The sequence below is a fragment of the Taeniopygia guttata genome, chromosome 1A (genome assembly GCF_048771995.1).
Source record: "Taeniopygia guttata chromosome 1A, bTaeGut7.mat, whole genome shotgun sequence".
NCBI lineage: Eukaryota > Metazoa > Chordata > Aves > Passeriformes > Estrildidae > Taeniopygia > Taeniopygia guttata.
The window spans coordinates 43,258,248-43,283,113 of NC_133025.1; the positions used below are offsets into that span (position 1 = coordinate 43,258,248).

At 40.6% G+C, this 24,866-nt stretch overlaps 2 protein-coding genes across 24 annotated transcripts; one reads left to right on the top strand and one right to left on the bottom strand.

Moving 5' to 3' along the window:
* Positions 1-634: 634 nt before the first annotated feature.
* Positions 635-7,533, top strand: MRPL42 (mitochondrial ribosomal protein L42). The gene is given in 6 exon segments (NM_001245385.2): positions 635-721; positions 1,816-1,966; positions 3,683-3,746; positions 4,641-4,725; positions 5,996-6,159; positions 7,403-7,533. Coding segments are annotated over 5 exon segments (441 nt in total). The 5' UTR covers positions 635-721; positions 1,816-1,884; the 3' UTR covers positions 7,449-7,533.
* A 3,637-nt stretch (positions 7,534-11,170) lies between these two features.
* Positions 11,171-24,010, bottom strand: LOC116807730 (uncharacterized). Of its 23 annotated transcripts, XR_012053481.1 has the most exons (7): positions 23,681-24,010; positions 20,403-20,527; positions 16,195-16,287; positions 13,955-14,028; positions 13,558-13,627; positions 11,711-11,749; positions 11,171-11,458 (listed from the first exon to the last, which is right to left on the bottom strand). XR_012053481.1 is itself a non-coding variant. In XM_041713473.2 (5 exons), the coding sequence occupies exons 1-4, from the start codon at positions 24,008-24,010 to the stop codon at positions 13,604-13,606; spliced, it is 564 nt and encodes a 187-aa protein (XP_041569407.1). In that variant the 3' UTR covers positions 11,171-11,749; positions 13,558-13,603. The 23 variants fall into 23 exon arrangements, 15 of the variants coding, with proteins under 15 accessions (XP_041569407.1, XP_041569406.1, XP_041569402.1 ...); XR_012053483.1 differs by lacking the exon at positions 13,955-14,028 and having other exon boundaries at positions 20,411-20,527; XR_005978921.2 differs by having other exon boundaries at positions 11,171-13,039; positions 20,411-20,527.
* Positions 24,011-24,866: the final 856 nt, after the last annotated feature.

A 24,866-nucleotide genomic window follows, 5' to 3' on the forward strand; every position in this document is an offset into this window, starting at 1 on the left:
AGAGTGAGCAGTCAGAGTTTGACCAAGAGGAGTGGCTGAGGGAGCTGGGGGTGTTTAGCCTGGAGGAGGCTCAGGGAAGCCTCTTCATTCTCTACAACTACCTGAAAAGAGGTTGTAATAAACCTGTAACAGTGTTGTCCACAGTGGCCAGTTATTAGCTTGTTGCACACCAGGTAATGAATCTGTGTTCTTGCGGACAACAGCACAAGAGGAAGTGGCCTCAAGGTTGGACATCATGAGAAATTTCCCCCAAGAACAACTGTTAAACATTGGAACAGGTTCCACAGGGAGATGGTAGAGCGACCATCCCAGGAGGTGTTCAGGAAATGACCATACGTGGCACTTACTGCCATGGCCTAGGTGTCAAGGTGTAGATGGGTCAAAGATTGGACTGGATGATCTCAGAGGTCTTTTCCAACCTGAATCCGTGAATCTGTGTTTGTGTGTCCGCTTGCTCCCCCGGACCGGCCCTTCCTCCATCCATATGACCACGGAACGCCTCAGGCCCGTGGCCGGAGCAGCGCGGAGGGCGCAGGGGAGGCGGTGCGGGTGCCCCGAGCCGCCGCACTACGAGTCCCGGCGTGCCGCGGGCGCGCCGCCGCCGGAGCCGGAACGGGCGCGCGCCGCCGCTTCCGCCGGCGGGGCTGACGCGGGGGGCGGCGGGCGAGGCCGGAGAGACTGCGCTGAACCCTGTGCGGCACACTCAGGGCTTTTACAGCGGGTACTCCTCTGCTTGCTTTGGCAATTAGTGACTTTCTTTGTAGTGCTCAGTATCTTCTTCAGTTCTAAGCCGCAGGTTTGATGTTCCCGCGTCTTGCTGGCACAGGCGTTGGAGTTTCCCGGGCGCTGTCTCAGGGATGGGACTGTTCCCATTTAAACCGGAGCGGTCCTCGCAGTGGGGTGGGAACGGGCTGACCCCTGTCAGGTGCCTGACCCCTGTCCTTGGACCGAGATTCGCCGCGTTCCACGCACCCTTTTTGTTAATGAGCTTCTGAGGGCAAGTTATAAGCAGCTCTGTAGGTGTTGGTGTTCCCCTAACTTCAGCAGCATTGGCACAGATAAAAAGAATGCTGAATTATTATATGTTGTAATTGGATAATGCACATTTCTGGTGATGTTTTGAAGCCCAAAATATGGAGTACTTTTAAAAGATCCTTGTTTCTTTTTTTTTTTTTTTTTTTTTTTTTTTTTTAATGTGTATGTCCTTAAAATGTTTCCAGTTACATTTTTCTAGGTTTCATTTTAAGTTTCTATTTAAAGCAATTTTTTTTTCAGTAGACAGAGAAAACATAAGCTGTCTTTTTGCTTCTGTGAAATTCTGGGTAACATTTAAGGTATTCTAAATGGTGTTTCTGAGTTTTCAGGTGTATTCTGAGATGGATGAAACTGATAACTGCATTTAGAGAGCTTTTTAACTACATCAAGTGCAGTCTATAAGTGTTTCTATTTTTGTACTGGGTGATGATATTTACATTATTAACAAGAAAAGACTATTTCATGAGTAATATTATGGGGTGTGCAGAAGGAAAGATGCAAATTTTAGGTGGGTGAGTACCAGTAGAAAAGCCTGTGAGAAGGCACAGGCATGGAATATTTTTTTTCAAGTTGAACCTTCAAAGACTCCTTCTCAGTAAATGAAGTCTTGTGCTACTTTTGAGTGTTAAGGAGACAGGTACCATTATCTTAAGTGATAAGGACTTCTAAGCAGTTGACAAAGAAGGATTATGTTGCACAATGTTTTTTTCTTAAGATATTCAAGAAATGTTTGTTTAAGTCTTTTGTATCATGAGTAGTTACGAAACTGGTTTCTTTCAGAAGCTGTTCTGCAGAGAAAAAGTTCTTTGAGTTCCACCTTGTCCAGGACTGGTTTCCTCTGCTGTCACCATGGCAATGTCACTTAGAACTGCATGGTCCAGCCTCCTTTGGATGCGTTCAGCAGCAACCTATAAGCAGGTCCCACTGCAGAGTAAGTGGTGATGAAATTGTCAAGTCCTATATTAAAATTTCTTCCTTGAGAACCTCTTTCTTGTACTGTTTAAAGTAATGGAAACATGGAAATGATTTTTCTATTTGAACAGAATCAAGTCTGTTAGTCTGTGCTCTATTCTAACAGTAATCTAAAAGATATCTTTATTTGTTTTTTCTTTTTTTTTGTGCTTTTAAAACCTTAATGGTCCCAATTGTATGCTCCCCAAATTTATTGATTAGCTTGTAAATACTACCCTCTTACCACTGATTATAATTGAAGATTTAAATTTATTTTTTCAGACTTAGAAAAGGCTATAGTAAAATCTCATTACTTAACATAAAAAGAGAACAAGTAAAAACAGACAGTACTATTGCTAGATTTTTGTCTGTTCTAGATGTCAATAGAAAGACATTGGGAAGATAGTAAAGGTGGTAGAAAAGACAGTAATGGAGAAAATAGAATAGACATGTTACATTTTAGAGGTAAGTGGGCAAGGAAGAATACAAACTAGTTGCAGTTTACCAGAAATCAACTTCTTAGTAAGTAAGAATAATTTCATTAGAAGAACTGAAGAGTGGAAGTGCTAACAGTAATTCTGAATTTAAGAGTTTATGTCTAAAATATTTCTGAGAGGACAGTAGCTACACAAAAGTTTCTTCTCAGTTTTTTCAGCCTTCAGTCTTTACACAATGAATGCACTCTCCCTGTGCTAGGAGCAGCCATGAAGAATATTCCTTTTTGGACTAAAAGATGGTCTAAAAAAATAATGTCAGATCAAGTTGAAATCTTTTTATGACTTAACAGAAAGCTCAGAACATGTGAAGGCTTGTGATCATAATTCTGTTCTAAAAGTGTAGTTGTTGAAAAAACTTTACTGGACACAGAAACTTCCATGTGGACTTGTGTCAGGTTCCAGCAATAAAGGAAGGAGGTTCTCAGTGGAACTCAACTCCAGGCAGGTCCCAGACCCACATACCTGCGTTGTTGTGGAAGGCAATGCTTACAGGATGATTCCTGTGCGAGGGGCTATTGAACACTTTATATTAAGCTTGTGTTTGGACTCTGTGATCTTAAATGTCATTTCCAACTTAAATTATTTCATTCTATTAAAAAAATGGGAATCAAACAATGGCAAAGGGACTTTGAGTGGTCTGTGATCCAAGCTGTGGCTCAAAGCAGGGCAGCTCTGCAGTCACATCAGGCTGAAATCTCCAAGGACAGAGAACTCACAAACCTGCCTGAGTCTCAATCCCCCTAGCTGGCTGTCCTCATGAGGAAAACATTTCTCTACATACCCAGTCAGAGCCCCTCCTTTTTATCTTTATAATAAATATTGCTATGAATGAAATTATGACCTTCCCTCTAAGTCATGAGGTTCTTTACATATATAAAGGGTATTTCCTAATAGTGAATTCTATAGGTATTTTGTTCATATAGTGATTTTACTCAGGAAAACAATACAACTAGAAAGGTAAGTATAGGTCATAGCTGCCTGCCTACTGTGGTTTTTTTGATTGCACTGTTAGAAAGCTGTGTACTAAAATGAACTTCTATTTAGACAGTATTTGGGTTATGTTAATCTAAAACTGGATATGATTATAATCCCTGATTAAGATTTGAAACAGAATGAGAATTGAAAGTGTAAACATTCTTAATTGGGTACAGCTCTGCTTGTTTCTACATCAGAGTTCTTTACTTGGGTTTTTATTGCAGATGGAGCTGTGTATCATGCTTCCCATAAATCTACATACTCAATTCTCCCTGAAGACTACAATTGGTATGTAAACATGCTTTGATGTGTGGCCTTTTCATGTAATATTTATTCCAGGGCTACTCTCTCTCTCTGTTCTGAAGTCGCCATATAATAGTATCAAACACATCTATTGCCAATATTGGATATAGGTAATAATTTCAGCTGAAGTGCTGTCTCTGATAGTAATGATTGTGAACTTAATGTTTCAATGTAATGAAAGGCCAGCAGGAATTGTTTTAAACATGTTGATGACCCCCAGTACCCCTGCAGTTTTGTTTGTGGAAGAGCAAAATTAGCTTAGTCATTTCCATTGATGCTTGTTGTTAAGACAAGGTCCAGGTATTTTTGTGCTGCTGCATGGAAAACTTGTGTAGAAATGGGAAAAGATGATACAAATGTAGTGAGAAACACTGAATTCATTCATCCACAGTTTTAGGAAGCTAAGTAAGTCATGGGAAGGGGAAGGAGGGTGAGAAAAGTTATATTCTTACAATGAAACTCTCAGTAGGACTTCTTGTTCAGCACTTTTTATGTAATAGAAAATTTGGAACCCCAAATAGAGTTTTGTTTCCTGTTATTTCATTACAGATGCCATACATTTTATAAAGCTATGCTGTCCTAGAGATCATTATCCCCATCTGTTTAGAGTTTTATATGCCACTATTTAAGTGTTTTAAGATTTTTTTCCAACTTATATTTCCAGCTGTTTTAATAATTTTTTTAGCCCTTTTTCCTCTCCATCAAAAAAGGAAGATGTCTGAGGAAATAAAAAATTGGAGGTTAGGATCAAATATTTAGGACCCTTATTTTATAGAAGATTAAGGATTCATAAATGCAGGGTCAAAACCTGCATTTGGGACTTGGGCTGCTCAGTTGTTCAGTACTTCTGAAAGTTATGAGGTTGTTTTATTTTTATAGCAAAGTGGAACTTGCAGTGACATCCGATTTGAAGACAATTGTCTGCTACCACCCTTCGCTTGAGATTCCATATGAGCATACAAAAGTATGTCCAAGTGTGCAGATTTATATTTCTTACTATTGTGAAGGTATTTAGTAATTCATAGGCTTGAGTCTTTAGAGCATCTTTTTCAATTTGAAATACTTTTTAGTACGTGATCAGCACATATGTGAAGTAATGACTCATGAATGTAGCTGCTGCCACAAGGAAGGAATTTACTCTTAGTTGAATTCAGGGAAGGTTGCAGAGTGAGAAAAGCTTAGGTATCACATCACACAGAAGCTCTAGTAGAATAAAAAAGACACTAAAACACTTGTGCACTACAGAGAAAATAGTGTCTGTCTACACAGGTACTACTCAGAGAGGATAATTGGAATGCAGATTATGGCTCACGTGTCCTACTGCCTAAGAGAATACCCAAAAATACTGCTGCTACTGTTTTCAACTCAAACTTTTAAGTTCCATTCAGCATTGAGTTCATAAAAGCCACAAAGAACTTTAAATATTGATTTTTATCTATCAATGGTACTTTCAATGTGTTTTTTACATTGATGAAAATAAATCTATTGTTGTGGTTTAACCCCTGGATAAATTTTTCTAGTGTACAATTTTTGTTTGAATTTCCAGTTCTCATGTGCTAGTAAAATACTGCAGCTGGCAGTTGTGTTGCTGAAATACCCAATGTGAAAATTCTCCATTGTAACCTAAACCATTTTAGCCTGCAAATTACATAGCAGTATTTTTAAATCTGTCAGTTGCACATATCTCAAGAAAAAAACAGGTAAAAGGCTAAAACAAGGGAAAATATTTGTAGTGGTAGTAGTTATGTTTCCAACTGAAAGCAAACAACTTGGTCTTACCTGTTGCATAAAAAATTAGGAATTGACAATCTTCTCAAAGGTCAATATCCTCTAAAAGATTTTTAGCAATTATGATGGTTGCTAAAATTCTGACTGGGAATGGTGTACTTCTGTGTTAGTAGAACTGAAGCTGAGGATTCAGCTAGTGAATTGTAAGATCGAGATCTGTAATAATGACTACAGGAATGCTGATTTTAGGGGTAGGGTCATCAGCTGTAGAATCTAGGGTAAACAGATGTGTCTAGACATCTGCTCCACAGTGGTATGGTTTCATTCAGAGTGGGAAGGTGGGGACAGTAAACAGCCAGTGCAATTGCAGGTATTTTTCTGTATTTTTTTGGTTTCAGCTATTAAATAGCATTACAGATTACTCTTATGTAGCTTGGCTTTTTTACTTTCTCAATTAAATAAAACAAGGAGAAACAGGACATACATATACATTACTGTTTTGCTAGCCCATACCACGGCCAGATCCAGTGAATAATAAAGAAGAAAACCTTGAGCAAGTTTTAAAATCTAGATTGAATGAAAAGGAACTAAAGAACAGTAGAGGTCCTACAATTGAAGAGCTCAGCAAAATGTTTTACACAACAAAACATCGCTGGTATCCTGTGGGACAGTAAGTATTTTCTTTTCGATTTGTTTGTTCCTTTTGGAAGTAAAGGGAAATATAGGAATAATTTAATGACCAGCTTCAACCTAGGATAAGTCATGTCAGACAAGTTACCTCTAGCATTTGGGCTGCTACATAAAATTTTCCATGCAGTGTTGGGTGAATGGAAGACTATATTTAATGAGAGGTTTTTTTTAACACTGCTCCTTTGATAGACTTTACCACTTTTTTCTGTAAAATATGTGACAGTGTAGAAATTTCTCATACATCCAGTTAGCTACTGCTTTGAGTCATTTACTAAGTTCCATAGCAGAATCTAGTATGTAAAATACCCTCAGTGGACATAACCAAATACAGCTTGGAAACATGCATTGCCTATTGCTTAGCAACCTCAATGGGATGATTCTCAGACTTAAGAGTAGTAGAAGTTTTTCATATGGAATGGTGAAAAATGCTCTTTGGTGTGCCTTAAATTCAGAAATGGAGGAGGAGAGGTGCACATATACATGACTGAGCTTAAAGAGGAACTCTGGACATTCAAGTGTACTAATGTAAACAAGCAGCATTCTGGTTTGTGTTACACCCTTCCACTCCATGTTATGCCATCTTTCAAGATCTGCTAATTTTATAGCTATGGAGACATAATAGAGGAAATTTGTTGTTGTTGTTGTTGTCCACAGAAAACGTTTTAATTAATGTGCTTTGGGAGTAGATTTAAGAAATGGAAAGATAGAACTTTTATGACTAAAGGGCAGATGTCACTTTGATGAAGATCAGACAGGATCTGCCTTGTTTAGCATGCATAATTATGAGGAAAGTATGGATCATTATTTGTTAAGAAGAATTTGGTTTTTAGTTTTGCTGCAAAATATCACACTATTTAACATAAAGTCTGGCACAGCTCCTTTGAACATCTTTGTTCTATAGCAATCATTTTAGCCAAAGGCAAGGCTGACCATGTAATAAAATTAACTTCACACAAAGGATTAAGAATAAACAGCAGCCTTTGTGCCTATTCAGCTGTAGAACTGATTGGATTATTGCGTGCTTGTAGCAGATATAGCAATAGAAATGAGTAGCATTATGTAACTCCACAAACAACAGAGATGACATCTAATGAGTGGTGATTGATTGTGCTTGTGTATCACTTCCTTGTGTAACCTCAGATCACTCACTGGGGGTAGAAATACCACAAAAATAAAGGCTGTCCACAGCTTGCACTCACTGCAATGTTTCTTTTTTCTTTTAGGTATCATAGAAGACGCAAGAATCCTAATCCTCCTAAAGACCGATAACAAATATAACTTCTTGTTCACCCGGACTTTGCTGTAATTTTGATTGGAAATAAAAGTTACAGAAGGTGACATGTTTGGCTGTAACAGAACATGCTTAAGTTGATTTGACTGTTATTTTCTACTAGAAGTAACAAAACAGCACTGACAAAACATGGAGTCAGTGAAGGCAGTTGTGCATTCCTGGTCAGCAAATGGACTAGTCCTAGATCAGGATGTAATAGAGATGGAGTGCTCTGATTAATTTCAAGAGGTCACAGGCTTATCACTGATCAAGTGAATCCACACAAGTCTTGTGTCAAAGTGGGAAGTCTAGAAATGGACATGTTAGGTTTGGTGGTTTTGAGTGGGATAGTATTTTTTTTTTCTTTTAGGAATCTAGTAAGGTGAGCTTGAATATTGAAGTATTAATGAAATAGTATTTATGAAAAATATTATATAAGGTATTTGTGAAAACAAATCGTTTTTCTTCTTCTGTTACACTTGTGAGATACCTGGTTCCATATTTAATTCTACATCAGCCAAGTGATTGTATTTTTAAGCCTGTTGTGTATGGAAAACTGGCCAACTTGGTTAATTTTTAGCATCCAAGACACAGTAACTTACTCTTCTAAATCATCCAGCATTCTGAGATATGAGAACTTCCGTGTGCATTTGTGGTTCATGGGCGGGGGGTGGGGGGGGTTGTTTGTTTAATCCCACTCCAACTACCATTCAGTGAGGATGCTGTGTTCATACCTGAATTGGAAGAGCTGTATCACAGTAAGAGTGTGGTCTGATTCTACTTCATTGCTTTAGCATTTTGTAGTGCTTAAATGTTCTTCCTCTTGTAATATTCTATGTCATGTAGCATTTTTTTCCTTCAGGAAAAGGAGAAAAAACCTTTGTTCAGTCTACAGTTTTAGGCATCAGCCCTCTAATAGAAAGGCCTACCTTGGAACATTATGCTGCTGCAGAGATGCCAGTGACTTCATAAAGCCTTCTTAGTAGAGCTTTCTAAATAATCAGAAAATAATTATCTCATGTCCATCATATATTTTTATTGTATTTCCCTTCCAAAGCAATTTGGATAATCTAGGAAGGGGTTTGTTTCTTCTGTTAGACTAGTGTCATTTTGCCAGCGTGTTTTCTGCAGATTTTATTGGAAGTGGAGTACCACTCATCTTCTTAGTTGACATGTTGAGAAACTGTTAGTTTCTAAAGATACTACTGAATAACCTTTATTCCCTTGAACATCCTTTATTTATGAAAAAAGCAATGTTGAATGTGTGTAAAAAGGCTGTCTTTAAATACTTGTGAAAATTTTTACAGAAAACTAGTGCCAGTGCATTTTTAACTCCAAATGCTGGACTCTTGCTAGCCGATAATGGTTTATCATGGCAGAGCATGAAATAGTTTTGCTCCTTGACTCTGTTTTGCTTATAAGATATCAGAGTCCATGCTCAAGCCAACATGAGCCAAGTGATTTTGGCTGCTTATTAATGGTGTGTTGCTCACATAATAAGTCTGCTGTTGTCTGTGGGGTCTCTGTGAAGGATGGCTGCTTAACTCTGTAAGTTCAATTGCATTAACATAATAGTGGCTTTTTCTGCCTGGAATATAACTTTTTAAATAGACTGTAGCAATTCGTAGTGCAACAATTTTTGGTATTTTCATCAGTTTGTGGTGCCTGGTGAGGACTCTGGTGTCTAAGTGGGCTTACATCTCATGCAGTGTTTTACGTTCCAATGCATAAAATTGAGTCCCTTTTATTTTTGGAAGGCTGAGACCTAATTTATCACCAGTTGACTTCAGTGTAAGAAGAGATATCCTTGGACTAACTTAAAATTATTTTCCCCCATTCTTTTTCCCATATTTTTGCTTACTGCTGCCTAATGCTGCTAAGAAATTTTGCTTTACAGAGAAATTTTTATAGTCATAACCTTCTGTTATGCCATTTGGCTGTTCTTGCCTGTCAAACATCCACAATCACTGTAGAAATAGTGGCTTTCACAATGTTTCCCAAACATTTTTGGATGCTTTTCAGGCATTTTGAGAGCTAAAGATCTATTATGTGCTTGGCTGCTATCTTTAAAGTACTTCCTCTTCTGACCAGTGGCTGGAAACTGTCTAAAACACATGTTCACTACATGTACCCTGTGCCCTTTTCTTACTAATTTGTAACATTGATGTTTTAAACTCTTTCCCTGCATTGGGATGCTGCTTTCAGTCTTACTGTGTTTTCTTTTACTAAATCTTTTTCCTGGGTTACTTGAGGCATGGCACAATTAAAATACTACTCTGACAGTAATCTGAAGCTCTCTTTTTTGGTTTTCTAGGTCTCAAACAACTGTCTTTGCTTCTCTTCACTTGAAAACTGGGAATTCAGTACTCATTCACTTGATTAATGTTCCACTTCTATGCAAAAAAAAAAAAAAAATTGAAAGTTAGTTTGGGATTTCTGTTTTCTGGTGCCCTTGTTCTTTGTAATTGAAAACTTTAAAGTTGCGTAAAATTCGCAATGTTAAGTCTGTTCTGGCACTTTGTATCCAAGTTTGGGCAGTTAGCCATTTGTTTTGTATCTAGTAGCTATAGAGCTCCAGAGCATCTGAGGCTTGTTGCTGTGGATCGTAGACAGTTGGGTACGTCTTACTGAGGGATTTTTGGTTTTTAAATGTCTCACTAGAAGTCTCCTCAGGCCTTGCTTGCCCTGCATGGCATTAGAAAACTCTGCTTCAGTCACATATCAAAAATACTGTATTTAATTCACAGAATCGCAGAATTGTTAGGTTTGAAAGGGGCCTCCGGACATCCATGTTGTCCAACACTAGTGTTACAGCAAGGTCACCTGCAGCAGGTGACAGAACACAGCCAGGTACATTTGGAATGTCTACAGAGGAGAAAACCACAACCTTTGGCAGCCTGTTCCAGTGCTCCCGAACAGGAATTCGGACCATGTAAATCGCAGTTCAAATAATCTTGGTGCCTTAGTGAAAAGAATTCTTTCCTCTCCTGTAATTACCCCAGATGAAAACAAAACGGACGCTCGTACGCCGGTTTTCCCCTCGGTGTGCGGCTGCTGTGCAGGCCGTGCGGCACCGCCGGGAGGCAGCAGCGCCCAGGGCCGGAGCGGGCCGGGCCGGGCCCTGCGCGCAGCTTTAGCCCGGGAGGCGGCCGTGGGCTGCTCCCTCAGCGGCACCCGGAGTACTGCGGCAAAAGGACCTCCCGAAGGGCCTGCGTTTAAAGCGTCAAAGGTTTTTTGCCTGTTTGCTTTAACATTTGTAGGGTGTCTGAGAGACCAAAAAAAAGCTCCACCATGCCAGTCTGGGGAAATAAACAGCCGACAGTGGGGCAGTAATGTGACCCATGTGGCCAGTGTCATGACTTTTCACTTCCCCATGATTGCCTTCAAGGCAGCAGTTACCTGCCTGCCCATCTGCCCACCCGTCTTTCCCTCCCTCCCCATCCCTCCAGCTTTTAAGTTCTATAGGAAACTTCTCTCTTGCTGCTGTTATAATAGGGCTGAACTTCATCTGTCATGTCCAAATTCTGCTGTACCACAATAAATCATTGTGGCAGGTCATTATAAGTCACAGTACCAACTGCTTGTTAAAGCCAGCACTGCATTTCGCAGTTTCTCCAGTCTGTGAATTTTAGCAGCTTCTCTGCTGTAACTTCTCACATGCTCATTCCATCCTCAAAGCCAATACAAAGTTATAAAATGGAGACATAAAATAGATGTAGGCTGCATTCCTCATCCCTAATAGATTATGTGTATTTTATTTTAATGCTACAATATAACAAAATTGATCTAGAGCAAACCCACTAGTCACCAGTATAAAGGAACAAATTGTGTACATATGATAAATAAAATTTGGGATTATCTCCAAGATTGAGACATATACTAATTAGGCATTTAAACCTGAATTAATCTTCACAGGCCCCCCCTTATGGTCAGTCAGCACAAGGCAGTTGATCTTATTTTAACATTTTATTGTTCACAAAATTGTTCTCTGGAAATGTGTTTTCCGTTTCTGTGAAGGAAAGATGAAGATGAGATTTTCTAATATATGTAGGGGCCTTTCTCTTTTTTTATTACTATTTTTTTAAATTTAGGAGCGCAACTATGCAAAATAATGTTAAAATTCAGATAAAACCATTTTTGGTGTTTCTGTTAGCCTTCAATAGTATGTAGTGTGTATATAGGAGCTCTTAATTTTCTATATACAGTAATTCACACACATTTAATTTGTAAATGTATGCTGTGTATAAGATTTTAATCTCACCTTGTATTTAATCAATCCTGCAATGCTAAAAATAATAAGCTGTTTGGAGAAATAAGATACGTAAGAAATTTATATATCTTTCTGGCACCTCTTATAAAATGAGGCTAATAGTTCAACTGTTACCTTTAGGTGCTTCTACAAAAACAAACATAATAAATTATGATTTACTGGGCATGGAATTATCTGGAACTTTAAATACAATTGATACAAAATGTTAGTTCTACTGTGTATAACTACAGCTGTTGGAACACTGCAGATCAGACAGTGGGAGGTATGTGGAAGCTGCATGAACTAATAGCATGTTTGGTCAGCAATTTTGCATCTTATGGCTTCTGGAGGAGTAGAGTTTATGATCCTGCATGCCACTTTATTAAAGGTCATGATGTAGGTGTATGTATCACAAAGTTTCTCGTTGTGTAGAGACAACACAAGATGTTGGCACAGCCAATAGAACTAAGAAGCTTTGCCAACTTTATCAAACATAAATACAGAAAAAAGTTGTGCTTATATTCAGCTTTACTAATTGTCAAGATGAAAAACAGTGTCAGGTCAGAGGCAGTTTACCTTTTAAATAGTACCAGTTTTGACTGCTACCAAAGTTTAATTACTCAGCAAAAGGATCCCCCTACCAGCAAAATGTGAGATGATAAAAAAAATTCTGAAAGAACTGTTTTTTAGCACCTCTTCTGCTAAAACTAATAAAATTTTGACCATGAAAGTTACAGAGAAAAATTAAAAGAACAGTGAAAAATTATTGCACTAACAAACTTGAATTATTACACAAACTTGAATAATAAACAAATGCTAGGAATAAGATCTCCTTGACCCTTAATTAGTTAACATTTGTTTGGTTGTTATAAGTAACATAAGGCTTCATATCCTTTTTAAAATTTATTTTGTAATTTTTAAAACTGATAGTTTCAGTATAGGTTCATTTGTAATTTTTCAATAATAGATGTTTACAGAATTCCCTTTCCCCCATGCCATTTTTCCTACAGGTAAAACCCTGGTCTTAGTGATGGAGTAACAGAGTGGTAGCAAGTTCCACAAAATTTAGAACTAGATTAAGAAAAAGGGATTTCCTATACAGAGTAGAAGCACAGAGCAAATAAAATTCATGGAAAATTCATCATAAGTGGAGGTCAGAAAAATGGCAGAGAAATTGCCTTTCTAGAGCATATATTTGTATTAAAATACTGAAAGAAACATGCTGTAGTTTTGGCTGCATGGGTTTACAATTCACTGGCTTTATATGGCCATATTTGTTTGAGAAAGATCTGAAGTGAACCCAGAGAGGCCACTGGTAAGGCTGAAAGGTGACACCATGAGCTGTGAAGAGAAGAGCAGCAGTGGTTAGTACCTTCACAGTGCCTAGCCAGGCCCTGTCCAGTCCAGAGACAAAAGCTTGAATTGTTAGAACTGGGTGAGTGTTTTGTTTCAATACGACCAAGATTGTAACTTACGACTTTGTGGAAATCATGCAGGAAAAGCCTTGTGTTTCTTTACCAGTGCTGCATTTATTCTACAGTGAAAATACCTGTGTAACTCTGGCAGGTGAAACCAGGACCCTGGGCTTCACCACACCGAGGTGGCGTCGGCAGCAGAGATGTTCAGGATCCCTCCGGGCACGTTGTTACTGTGGCAGTCTGGGAGCAAAGCTCCGGCCCCTGCTGCTGCTCCCACACCTCCACAAGCCCTCCTGAAAGCAATGGCTTCCCACTGCTGCAGGGACAGCACCAAGCAGCACTCCCAAGGTCACATCTTGCTTGGCTTCACAGGACATGCTCTAAACCAGCCAAGCTGGCTGCGCCCTCAGCTTACCGCATCCCAGAACGTGCAACACGTACCTGGCTGATGCTGGAAAAGCACCCTTCTCACAGGCTGCGGTCAGGTTCACACCATTTCACAAACTTCAAACTGGAAGATAACACATAAAAATCAGAATTGCATGTTGGCTCTAGAGGGGTACCAGAAGGAGTCCAAGGAGCACTGTGGGCTGAGTATGCGAGTCTGCTCTGAAGGGACCTAGTATGAATATAAGCCATATATATTCCTCTTATGTTCCCAGTATAAGTCCTTCTTGACATCAGTGACATTCTTTTTAATTAAGAAATACAAAGTTGCTCTCTGAAATCAGGTAGTATGAACTCCCAGCATTTTTAGAGATTACCTGATCTTAGATTAGCTTCGTCTGCTCAGAGTACCAAGTCTAAATGAGTCTGGTACAGGCTTATACATACTCACACATATAGTTTTTTCTAAACAATATCAGTCACCAGTCCAGCATCTCCCATTCAGGGATGCCCCAGTTGAGACTCCTGTAAAAATAAAAGGATTTTTCTTCTGAATAAACAAATACGCAGAAAAGAAAGTGCATTTCTGTAATATCAGACAAAATCTGCATTTAGGAGCAAGCATCTTCTTACACAGTCAATGTTAGAATAAATGAACCATACCAAAGGTCACTAAATGTTATTGTTCTGTAATTTTCAGTCTTCAGAGGATCAAAGAAATCTGAAGAAATGGTTCAAGTTGAGACACTTGTCAAAATAATGAGGTGAAATGCTTCCAAAGTTTTTTGGAGGAAAAAACCCTTCAGTAATTGGACATAATTCTTAAAATCTTCCTTTAGGCATTAATGAATACAAATGTGTATCCTATTTAGGGTTCATGAAACGTCAACAAAAGAAAACAGTAGTCTCAAAACCAAAGGGCTGTTTTTCAGTTCTTCCCAGGGCATAAGGGTTTTGTTTATTCAAAGATCTGTAACACTGGCAAATAAGCTGTCCCCTTTAAATACCTTGCCAGGTGTTGCTTTTGTTTGGTTTTTTTTCCCTGTTCAGCTGCACTTGTATAATAAATTAATTTTGCTAGAAATACACTACCAGTTTAGCATAGATTTTTTTTTAACCATTCATCTCCTCATCTGGCATATTTTGCCCCCTTAGAGCAGGTAGAGCAGCCCAAGGAACTGATCTTAAAATGTCCAAGGAGATTAAAAGATACACTTCAGTCAATTGCTGAAGTGTAGCTCAGAAGCTACAGAACTGATCAGTCATTTGAAGAATTTCAAATGCTGTTTTGATCAGCCAGTCCAAAGGGATTTCAATAACATCTCACAAGTACCTCTGACTAAGAAGAAATTTTGAATAGATTGTGAAAGCCTCTAGAAATAAGCTATTTTTAAGTACTAAGCATATGAATGCAAATTGAGTAGAAACAGCTGTTATTTACATTCTTTGGACTCATGATTTCACTCCCTGATGGGTAGGGGAAGAAAAAAAGCCACTGAAAAATTGAAATGCCCTTAAAGAAACTGGGAAATTTGGATCTAATAAAAATACATGCAATGAACCACATTATTGGGTGGTATGAACTGGTAAAGCTTTCCAGGTTTGCCACCATAACATTATATAGCCCACCTGCCAGAAGGACTTGAAGAGCTCTATGTGTTTCTTGGAGAAAGTAGGGGGAGAAGTTGAAGGAATAAATATGCTGAAGCAAAGGCATATGAACAAATTCCTGTTTCAGCCTTTTATGCAATGGCTAGCTGATAACCTGGCATTTTCAAAAATAGCCTCCCAGAACTGTCGGAATCTGTGGGTATTGGTGATTCCGAGATTGTAGAAAGTCTCTGTCTTTCTGCCCCGTTGCCAAAGAAGAAGCCATAGTTCGTCTGTGCTGGTTTCAAGGTTGTTTATTTTTGCTTATCTATAACATGTTCTGCTGCCCTGCCGCAGGTCTGTCCTGCAGGGCAGTGTGCGGGGCTCTGCCCCTAAGTGGGATGGTACAAACATTATATACCAGAAATTACGTGTACTATATTTACAATAATGTGCCAATATCTATCATCTACGTTGAATAGTGTGTCCCTAGCCTAAACCAATAGAAAAATGCCAACATCACCAAGAACATGGAGGTAAGGAAGAAGAAGGAGGAAAAACAGGATCAGGTCCACTTTCCTCCATCTTAGAACTCCTGACCCCCCTGTACAAAGTAAACCCCCCCTGTACAGGTGTTAAAACCCCCCTGTACAATACTAAAAAATTTTACCCTCTAATTTGTGACTACTTTTACTATACCATCTAACCCTCTGTGACTGCTTGTTCCACCTTCAAAGTTGGTAATTCATTCCATGGTTCAAACTCAAAATCACAGCTGTTTTCAGCTGCTTGCCAGGGTCTAAAATGCTTCTGACCAAGGCCTGGAACCTCTAAAAATGTCTGAGGGACATTTTGAGTTCCGACACAGAACAAAGCCCCCATTGACAATAAGATTTTGCTATGGACTTATGTTAGAGATTATGTTCTGAAAAAATTGTAAAAGCTCCTGAGAAATGTAAGCAGCACATTCTAGACCAGTGTGCCTGAAAGTAGAGGACTGATGCTGGAAGGAAAAGAAAGCACAGTGTGAAATTTGCACCCTTCATGAACTCAAGCTTTTTACTGGCCTGGCAGAGGCCCTGCTGCATGTCCTCCATTTACCTGGAGCAGGTCCCTGCTGTCACATGCTCCACTGTAAAGCTCATGCTCCCTCCTGCCAGTCCTGCTTCTATTTGTAACATCACCAGTAAACACCTAGAGTAGAAAGAAATAATTTCTCTCCTTAGGAAAAGTAAGGCATGTTTAAAAATGTACACAAAATGTGGCTGCTAATTTGGCCCAAACCCACTCATTCAAATCAGCGATAGGAACCTGGGACAGGAAATTAAAGGTGGGATTGTTTTGCTGGCTTTTCCTTATAGAAGGAAAAGGAGTTGACATACCAAACACAGCTACAGCTCAAGCACTACAGAACCACTTGGTTCTTAAGAGCCTGGGGAGTGATTTCCTCCAAGATTAGTTTTGTTTGACTTTAGGATTGCTTTGTGCCTGCCAGCACACAAAACCTGGCAAAGACAGGAGAGATGTTTCATTCTTGTTCCCTTTTAGGTACACTCTCACCTGCTGCTCTGTTTTACGCAAAAGATATGTCTGATGGCTAAATGCATCCTTTCCTTCCTCACCAGAACAAAGGCTGAGCTACAGCAGCAGGTTTTGCAGCTTCCTTCTGTCTAGCATCATGTGGCATGAAATGCTGGGGAAAAATTCTGCTGTGCCCCAGGCATCTTTCCAGATCACATTTATTCACAGAGGGATAAATTATCAGAGAAATGAGCTCTGAAGAGACTACTACAATTAGTGCTAAATTTTGAAATGTAGGGCAATGGCACTGAAAGTCAGAAAATACGTCTAGCCCAAACTCACACATTATAAAATGCTTTGCATGTTTTCTAATAATTATGGATATTATTTCCCTTTCTCTGTTCATTTATAAGGACAGAGAGAATAACAAACTTAAGCAAATCTGAATTTGGTTACACAGAGCCATCTGTTAATTCTGGTATATGGCAGTAGAGGGCATCTAAGGACTTCAAGTCACATATGGTAAGAGTTTAAAATCAGATGGCTGAAGGAGTTATTACTCTCCCCCCAAGCCATTCACCCCACCTCAGGACAGAATTGCCACCTCATGACCAAACAGCTCACGAGGCTGCTCCTGATTGATGGCAGTCTTGAAGCCCCACTGAAACTGGGGTTGTTCTTAGAACACCAGTCTGAAAGCTGAAGTTCTTAAGGAGGAGATGCATGAGTTAATTTCTCTTCCCTGCTGCAGGCAGAGCTCTGTCAGAGCCACAGGATGGTTTTGGGTACAGTACAGGGAGAGATAATGCTTCAAGCAGCCTGTCCAATTTTGTCCACTACTGTTTGAGCTTTAATTTCCACACACCCGGAAAGACTGCCTACAGGAGGAGCAAGCGATTCTGGAAATGGACAGGCTGTGCCAAGAAAAGGTGAGATGCGGACCAATGCTCTTTCCTTAACCAGAAAGAGTGGCCCTATGTCTGTTTCCCCTCCTGATCCTTAAAACTGCCAGCTTGTCTGGCCAGTATTTCAGGTTACGTCCTAATATGCCAGTCAGATACAGGACGATGTGTTGAGTCATCCTGACAAAAAGCAAGCACTAATCCTGACAAACAGAGAGACGGTAGTTGGCAGCTAGCACTGTTTTCTTGTCATCTGTCCAGGTTTGTATGACATTCCACATCCAGCCTCTATACTGAAGCAGGGAAAGCAGCCATGCCTATCTTGAGCCAAAAGAAGCCAACACGTCAGAGGCAGGTTAAGTTCATTACCTGACACTAACACTCAATGCACTAATCTGAAAAATGTATTTGAACCCAGCAGCATATTCACATACAACAGGCAACATATTTTCAATTAACTGTAAGAAGTTTAAGGTTATATAAATACATTAGTAAATGTTGATTATCCTGTTATTCAAACTCCTAGGTACAGCAACACATCAGGCCTTATGCTGAAGTCTATTATAGCCTTAGCCTGAAATTTAGAAGTGGCTTATGCCCAAAAAAAGGTTCTACAACTCATTTAATGATTCACAGTACTCCTAAAATGATATTCATCTGTCTGCTCTCCATGGCAGCACTTTCAATCATAAACACTTAATTGTAGGAATTCATCCTCAAGGCCAAATAGCTCTGGGTGAATTAAACTATCCTTAATGTAAGAACTAGAACAGTGATTTAAAATTAATCTTTTTCTGATGGGAGGCCGTTTATTCAGAGACACATAACCCAGTTTCTACTTCACTTTACTTTTCACTCAAAAATCACCCCTTTAGAGATAGGCACTGCATCACCTGTTTTAGTTTTACTTATTAAGTTTCAAAATTGAATTTCTGCCAACAAAGGAACTTTATTACTTATGGATTGGCAAAGCATAGGAGAGCTGCCTTCATGCTGCCTGTCAGGAAAACTTTTTTCACAGACATTACTTGCTCTCTTACTTTGAGGCACAGGACTCGCAACTGGCAGAAAAACATCTCAAGCCTCCTCAAGCATAAAAGGCTTGTTTTTTCTGGCAGCATCTAGGAAAAGAATGCAAGATTTCACAGTGCTTTCAGCTGTGCTATCTCTAGGATTAAAAAAAAAAAACCAAACCCAAGTATGTATGTTTCTCTAAAAATCCAAAACTTCAAGGAGCGTGGTTCTGAACATGTGTGTGTTTAGGTGTAGTGCATATATATACCTATAAGCTCTTTCTCAGCCAAAAAACATATTACAGTCACAGCATTTTATGCTATAATCTGAATATTAAAATCCATATCAAATATTCTCCTAGTAGTTGTTTGAAGACTGTATCAAAAATGGTCCTTTCCAGCAGTCTTTTTTTCTACCTTTTTCATAAGAAAGAAGCATGAATAGAAAGAAAATGCTACCAAAGCATGTATATTTACAAGTTATTATTATTGCTTTCAACAATATTTGGCTAATTTTAGTCAGAGTGAAACTCGGTAATTCACAAAATAACACAGTGACAGACCAGAATTCTGCTGTTTATAAAGAAGCCTAACATAGCATAAAGTAAAAACTGCTGTGTAAATTATCATTGTTTTTTTATACTTAGTACCCTGTGTCACCACGTCCTACTTTTCCTTTACATGCCTATCAAAGTATTTTTATGTTATTTCAGTTTTACCTTAAATTGTAAATAGTAAATTGTAGAAACTAAGCAAGCACTACATTTAATTATTTTCATTGAAGATCCCAAGTGGCTAGGTAACCTCTTACTCAATGCAGGTTAGGCCTTTACTTTTAGATAGTAGATAGCACAGGATGAGATGAGAAATGGACTTAAATGCCATCTTTTTATGGTCAGTTTCATGCTTGACAGTGATTATCTGTCTGCCTATCTACTAAACCAAAGGGAATGATCCTTCTTTTTATCAACTGTCTCTGAGAGAAAAGAATCTGGATGTTATTTCAAAGCATTACTCTCTTGGTGCCATCTTTTGATGTTTTTAAATCCCAGGTGCTGGTTTCCTTTTAGAGCACCCCTGATTTATAGAAATTATTCACTGAATTATTTTATTATTCTTCTTTACTAAACGTATATTAAGAAAAGCAAAGCATTCACATGTGAATAGATAAAAATGGCAGGAAATAAGGTGGCAGCTAGTAAAGAGTAAAACTGTTTGGTATAAATCTTAACCTATTTCATCAAAACATTCTGTTCCTCAAGCAGCTGGAAAGAGCAGGGTGATCCCATACACTGAAATATTTGTTTTCTCTATGTTTTATTTATAATATTTTAAGAACTCTTTGTGAAATAAGCAAATCTTTCTCCTAACTGATAAGTGAGAAATCCTCAAAGAGTTCACATTGCAGACCTTTTTTTGTGCTGTGGAGTTACAATTAACTCATTCCAATTTGCTGGAGCTAAAGGCTCAATATTCATATTTCTCTGCTCAAGAACCAGACTGCAATCCCAGGACAGAGAAACCATGGCAGCTGTACACTGTTATTTAGACTAGTTAAGGTAAACAGTTGTCAAAATATGTTCAGTAAGTAAACCTATGTGATAAGCAATAGCTGTCCTTTTAACTGAGAGGTATTTCAACTGGCCAAATGGTATGCCATGGATAATAGATATTCTGTGCTGCATCTTTGGGAAGTTAAGGATGAAGAGAGCAAGGAAAGGCCCTTGTATTCTTCCAGGTAGGTAGGTAAATCTGTCTTAATAAATAATTAAATCTTTTCAGTGAATCAGAGCAAATTTAGCAAAATCAGCTGAGTCAAAAACACATTACCCCCCCTCCCCCACTTGCATATTATATAAATAAATCAGCGTACCAGCTCACCAGTAAACTTGGCATACTTTTCAGGAACAAAGTGAAAATCATTTCTAGTAACAGGCACTTCTCAGGACTGTAAAAACATTGTTGCCTCCTTCCTTGTTCATGAAAGGGATTTTTTGCCTAAAGGAAAAATAAAAAATAAATTCACTCATCCTTCCCTGTCCTGAGCATATGCATTTGAATGCATCAGAAACAATATATTCTGTTTGTGATTTTCAAGAACCCTTAATGTTCATATTTTCACTACTTGATTAAAAATATATACTATATGTATGATATACAGTCAGAACCAACATTCATGAATAGCAGAATCTGGAAAAAAAATAGGTGCCTTTCATCTATTTAGGTGCCTCAAAATTAAGCACCTATATAGGTGAAAAATATGTGTCTTTCATCTATCAATAGATGCCTCAAAAATAGGCACCAACTGGTGCCTTTCATCTCCAGTTGGATGATATGCCTCTAAAACTGGCTCAGAAGCTTTCATATTTATATATGTACAGCAATATTTCTTCTATAACTGCTACCTCAAAACACACAGATTAAAAATAAATAAAAGATTTGGTTTGAATTGTACATAACATTTTTAAATCCTCACTTGTATATAGTTTTTGTATTAGTGACTGTTTAGAAGCATTACTGTTTGTTACATGGCAGATTAAAAAAACCTGTTTTGGAAAACTGCTCCTTCTTTTCTCTTTCTCGATTTCATATCTTTCTCCTACTCCATTCTCATTTTTATAAAGTAAAATTCTTCAGGCAGACCAAACCTGTATTAAATATCCCAGTGCCAAAAACCTAAAAAGTAGCTTTAAGTAGTTTCATGCACTACATATGGCCCATAGTCCCAAAAGTAATTTCATTTAGTCACCTTTTCTTACCCTTACAACTATTTCTTTTCTCTCCTGTGACTGTGTGGAAGCCTCATACAGACAGAGGAGAAAAAGAGCAACTAATATTGTTGGAAGAAACAGTAAAATACACGGAGCCTATAGCACTTTCAGATGTCTCAAGCCAGAGAATAAAGGTAACTGTAAACCAGAGAACTCCTATGAGGTGCCAGTATTGTCTTTTAAAGATAGATTTGCAGTTTTTAAGTTTGAATTTCATTATTCTTGTAAGTTTATCAGATATTTAGTACTATTTTTAAGAGACATTAGGTTATCCTGAAAAAAAAAATCCACAGAACTCTGTTTAGGAAATATCCTACTGATATACTGCCTATTTAATACTTATACTACCTTTTTCACAACAATAGCTGAAGTTTTAAGTAACAAACATTTATTACATTCTTCTATTTTTGTTTCTCATTCACATAAATCGTGGTCTTCCTCCCCTCTGCCTTTATAGCAGCCAGCTGTGGTTTTAGAAACAAATTATTATGACTTCAAGTGACGAATAAACAGCAGAAGCAAAGGAAGTCTTGAGATACTATCCACATAAAAATCTCATTAATAAAATAACATAGGAAAAGAGAACTACAGCAAAGCTGTAAAAAAGCAGCTTTTCAGCTAGACAAGACGTATTCCTTTTCTTCAAGATTAGTGAACTTCAAAGAAATAGCCCTAATTTGAACACTATGATATCAGAACATACATACTTTTTGATCAAAAGCTGTGTGCCTACATATATAGAATTATTTTAGTAATAAAAATAGATCTGTATTAATTTTTAATTGCTCTTCTGAACATAGTGAAGTCAGTGCCATTCTGCAGTAGTAATGGAGGTTTTTTGCAAGATCTCATGTCATAGCTAGCTGAACTGTCAACTCAATTTCTAGGGGTACAAACCCATTCTCTCCCCTGTTCACATCAATCCAATGAAAAAAAAATTAGTGGGAATTCCACAACCGTTACTGGAGGCTAGATCTGAGGCTATCTGAACTTCACAGACAAAAACAGGAACAAGAATGACCTTCAAGACCTAAATTGTTTTAAACCATTTCTGAGAATGCTTAAGAAAGCCCGTGTTTATTCCTCAAACCTCATTTTAAATCTGTGCTGCTGCCAGTGATTAAAACCACCTTTTTTTCATAAACCGAATAAGTTAAATTCAAAAGCACCCTGGTATTACAAACAGATGAAATCATATTGGCCAATATTTCACTTAACAAAATAGATTTTTTTTTCTCCATGAATTTACTTAATCACTAAACAGAACTTAATTTTTAAGATAACTCTTAATTCTCTTATCCTCTGATGCTTAAGAATTGTAAGCAATAGCTGTTACAAAATCCGTCAGGACTTGTAATCCTTCCTCAGTCGTCTTATTATTTTTTTTTTTTTTTTCTTTTTAAGAAACGTTGCATTTCAGACGTTGCTGGAGAGTGCGACCCAAGGCAGCGTCTCAGTCTGGGAGTTTTCTCTGTGCAGGGGAGCTGGTTACCCCTCCTTTCTCATACCTTTACGTGGTCGGCTCTCCCCTCAGCCACAGTCCAGCCTAATACATATTCATTTACCCCTCTGATAACAAAGGCTCCCTCCCCCCTCTCGCCCCGATTTTAAAAGATACTGTCTTTTATTATTTTAAAGGTTTGGGATTCTTTCCTGAAATCTTTAAAAAGACTTATTCCTTCTTGCGTCAATTCTCCCTCCCAGATATCCCCGTGCAATTTGTAGGGAGCCCTGACCTGCAGCCAAGGGCTGGGGTGAGACTATTACGGCCACTTTTGCTTTGTTTCCCCTCTTTTCTTTCCTCTTTTTTTTTTTTTTTTCTTTTTTTTTTCTTTTTTCACTGTGTGTATGTCTCTTTCTAAAGTCGGCTCGGGGCCGCCTGGGCAGCGGCGAGAGGTGGCTGGTTACTGAGCAGCACCCACGGCGCAATCAACCATCTTTATGCTGAAAAACAGCTTCATGGTTATTAAAAAAAAATAATAATAATTAAAAAAAAAGGTGGGGGGGAGGGGGAGGAAATCGGCGCGCGCATCGGCGGGCAATGGCTGTTTGTAGCAACGAGGTATTTAGAGCCGGAGGGTGAAGGGGGGTGGAGACCAGGGTGGGGTGTCCCAGGAGCTTCGGCCGCCGCAAGTCCCTGGCAGAGAGCTCCTGGCACCGGCCCCTGACGCGCTCCCGGCCCTGCGGGCGGGCCCCGCCGCCGCGCTCAGGTGCCCGCGGCCGCTGGCGCCGGGCGAGCCGGGCGCCCCTCGCCCCTCCGGCCCGGCACGGGCGGCCGCGCTCCCGCGCTCGCCCCGTTCCCTCAGGGGTCCCGCCGTGCCCCGCGGGGCGGCCCGCACGGCCCCGCCGGCCCGGTCCCTCCGCAGCCCCGGGCACTGACCTGCGCGTCGCCCGCGGCTCCGCGGGCGGAGGAGAAGGAGGCGGGGGGGCCGCGGGGCAGCGTTCGGCGACCGCTGCCCCGGCGTGACAGGGGCGGCGGCTCGGTGCGTCGGCCCCGGCTGGCCGCGATCGCGGCGGAGGCGCCGGAGCGGGTCCTGTCACATGATGCGGTTCCTGGAAAGTTCCTGGAAAGCAGCCTTTGTATGTAACCATCCCGGGAGGGGGGAGCGGCGGGGGCAGGATGCCCTCGCCTCGCAATCAAAGGCGAGCAGACCGCCCGCGCCGGGGAGAGGCGGGGGAGAGGAGGCTGTTGTTTCCCCAGGCGCACCATCTTCCTCCGGCAGCCTCTGTCCGCCCCGGCACAGCCTCGACACTTCTCCCCGGCGGCGGCTGCTGCGTCCCCCGGACCCCTGAGCGCCAGAACAACCTGACCGCCCCACCTCCAGGCGGCGGCAGCGGCGGGCCCAGCTCCGTCCCGCCGAGCCCGGGTGAGTCCCCTTGTCGTCGCCCCCCTCCCGCCCCTGCCCTGCGTCGCTTCGAGAGCCGGCCGCCCGCCGCCCCGATCCCGGTACGGCGCTGCCCGCCGCCGGGATGGAGGCTCCCCGCAGCCGGCGGCAGGCTGCTCCGGCTCTCCTCTCCTCGGCCGGGGGACGCCTGGCTGCAGCCAGCCGCCACCGCCTAGCCAGCCTTAAGTCCCCACCGAACTCCCGTGGCGGCGGCTCTTCGCGGCTAGGCGCTCCCGGAGCTTCCCTTTCACAAGGGGTCGCGCCCGGACACCGCTGGCAGGGCTGCTCCCACCTGCGCTCGTCGGCCCCGCGCCCGCAGCCTCTCTCTGTGACAGGCGCACCTGCGCCCGGTCACCGAGCCGGCGGCGGGAGCTTCTGCGCGGGGGAAGGAAAGGGGTGGGCTTTGTCGAGGGGTTCCCGCGCGTGTGCCTACAGATGTTGGGATAGAAACCCGTCAGAATACCCTATCAGTTGCCACTACAGTTTCATTTGGAAAAGTTTCTGAGCTCCGCTGCGGAACTTGTTAGGGGAGGAACCACCTCAGCACAAACCCCTCACCTGGCGGCTGCTGCGCACCCGCAGGCAGAGACTGCCGGGTTCGCAAGCACCGGCGGGGGGCTCCCGGTCTTCCCCCTGAGTCCCGTCCCTCCACTCCAGGCAAGCCGGCTAGGCTCCCTGTGT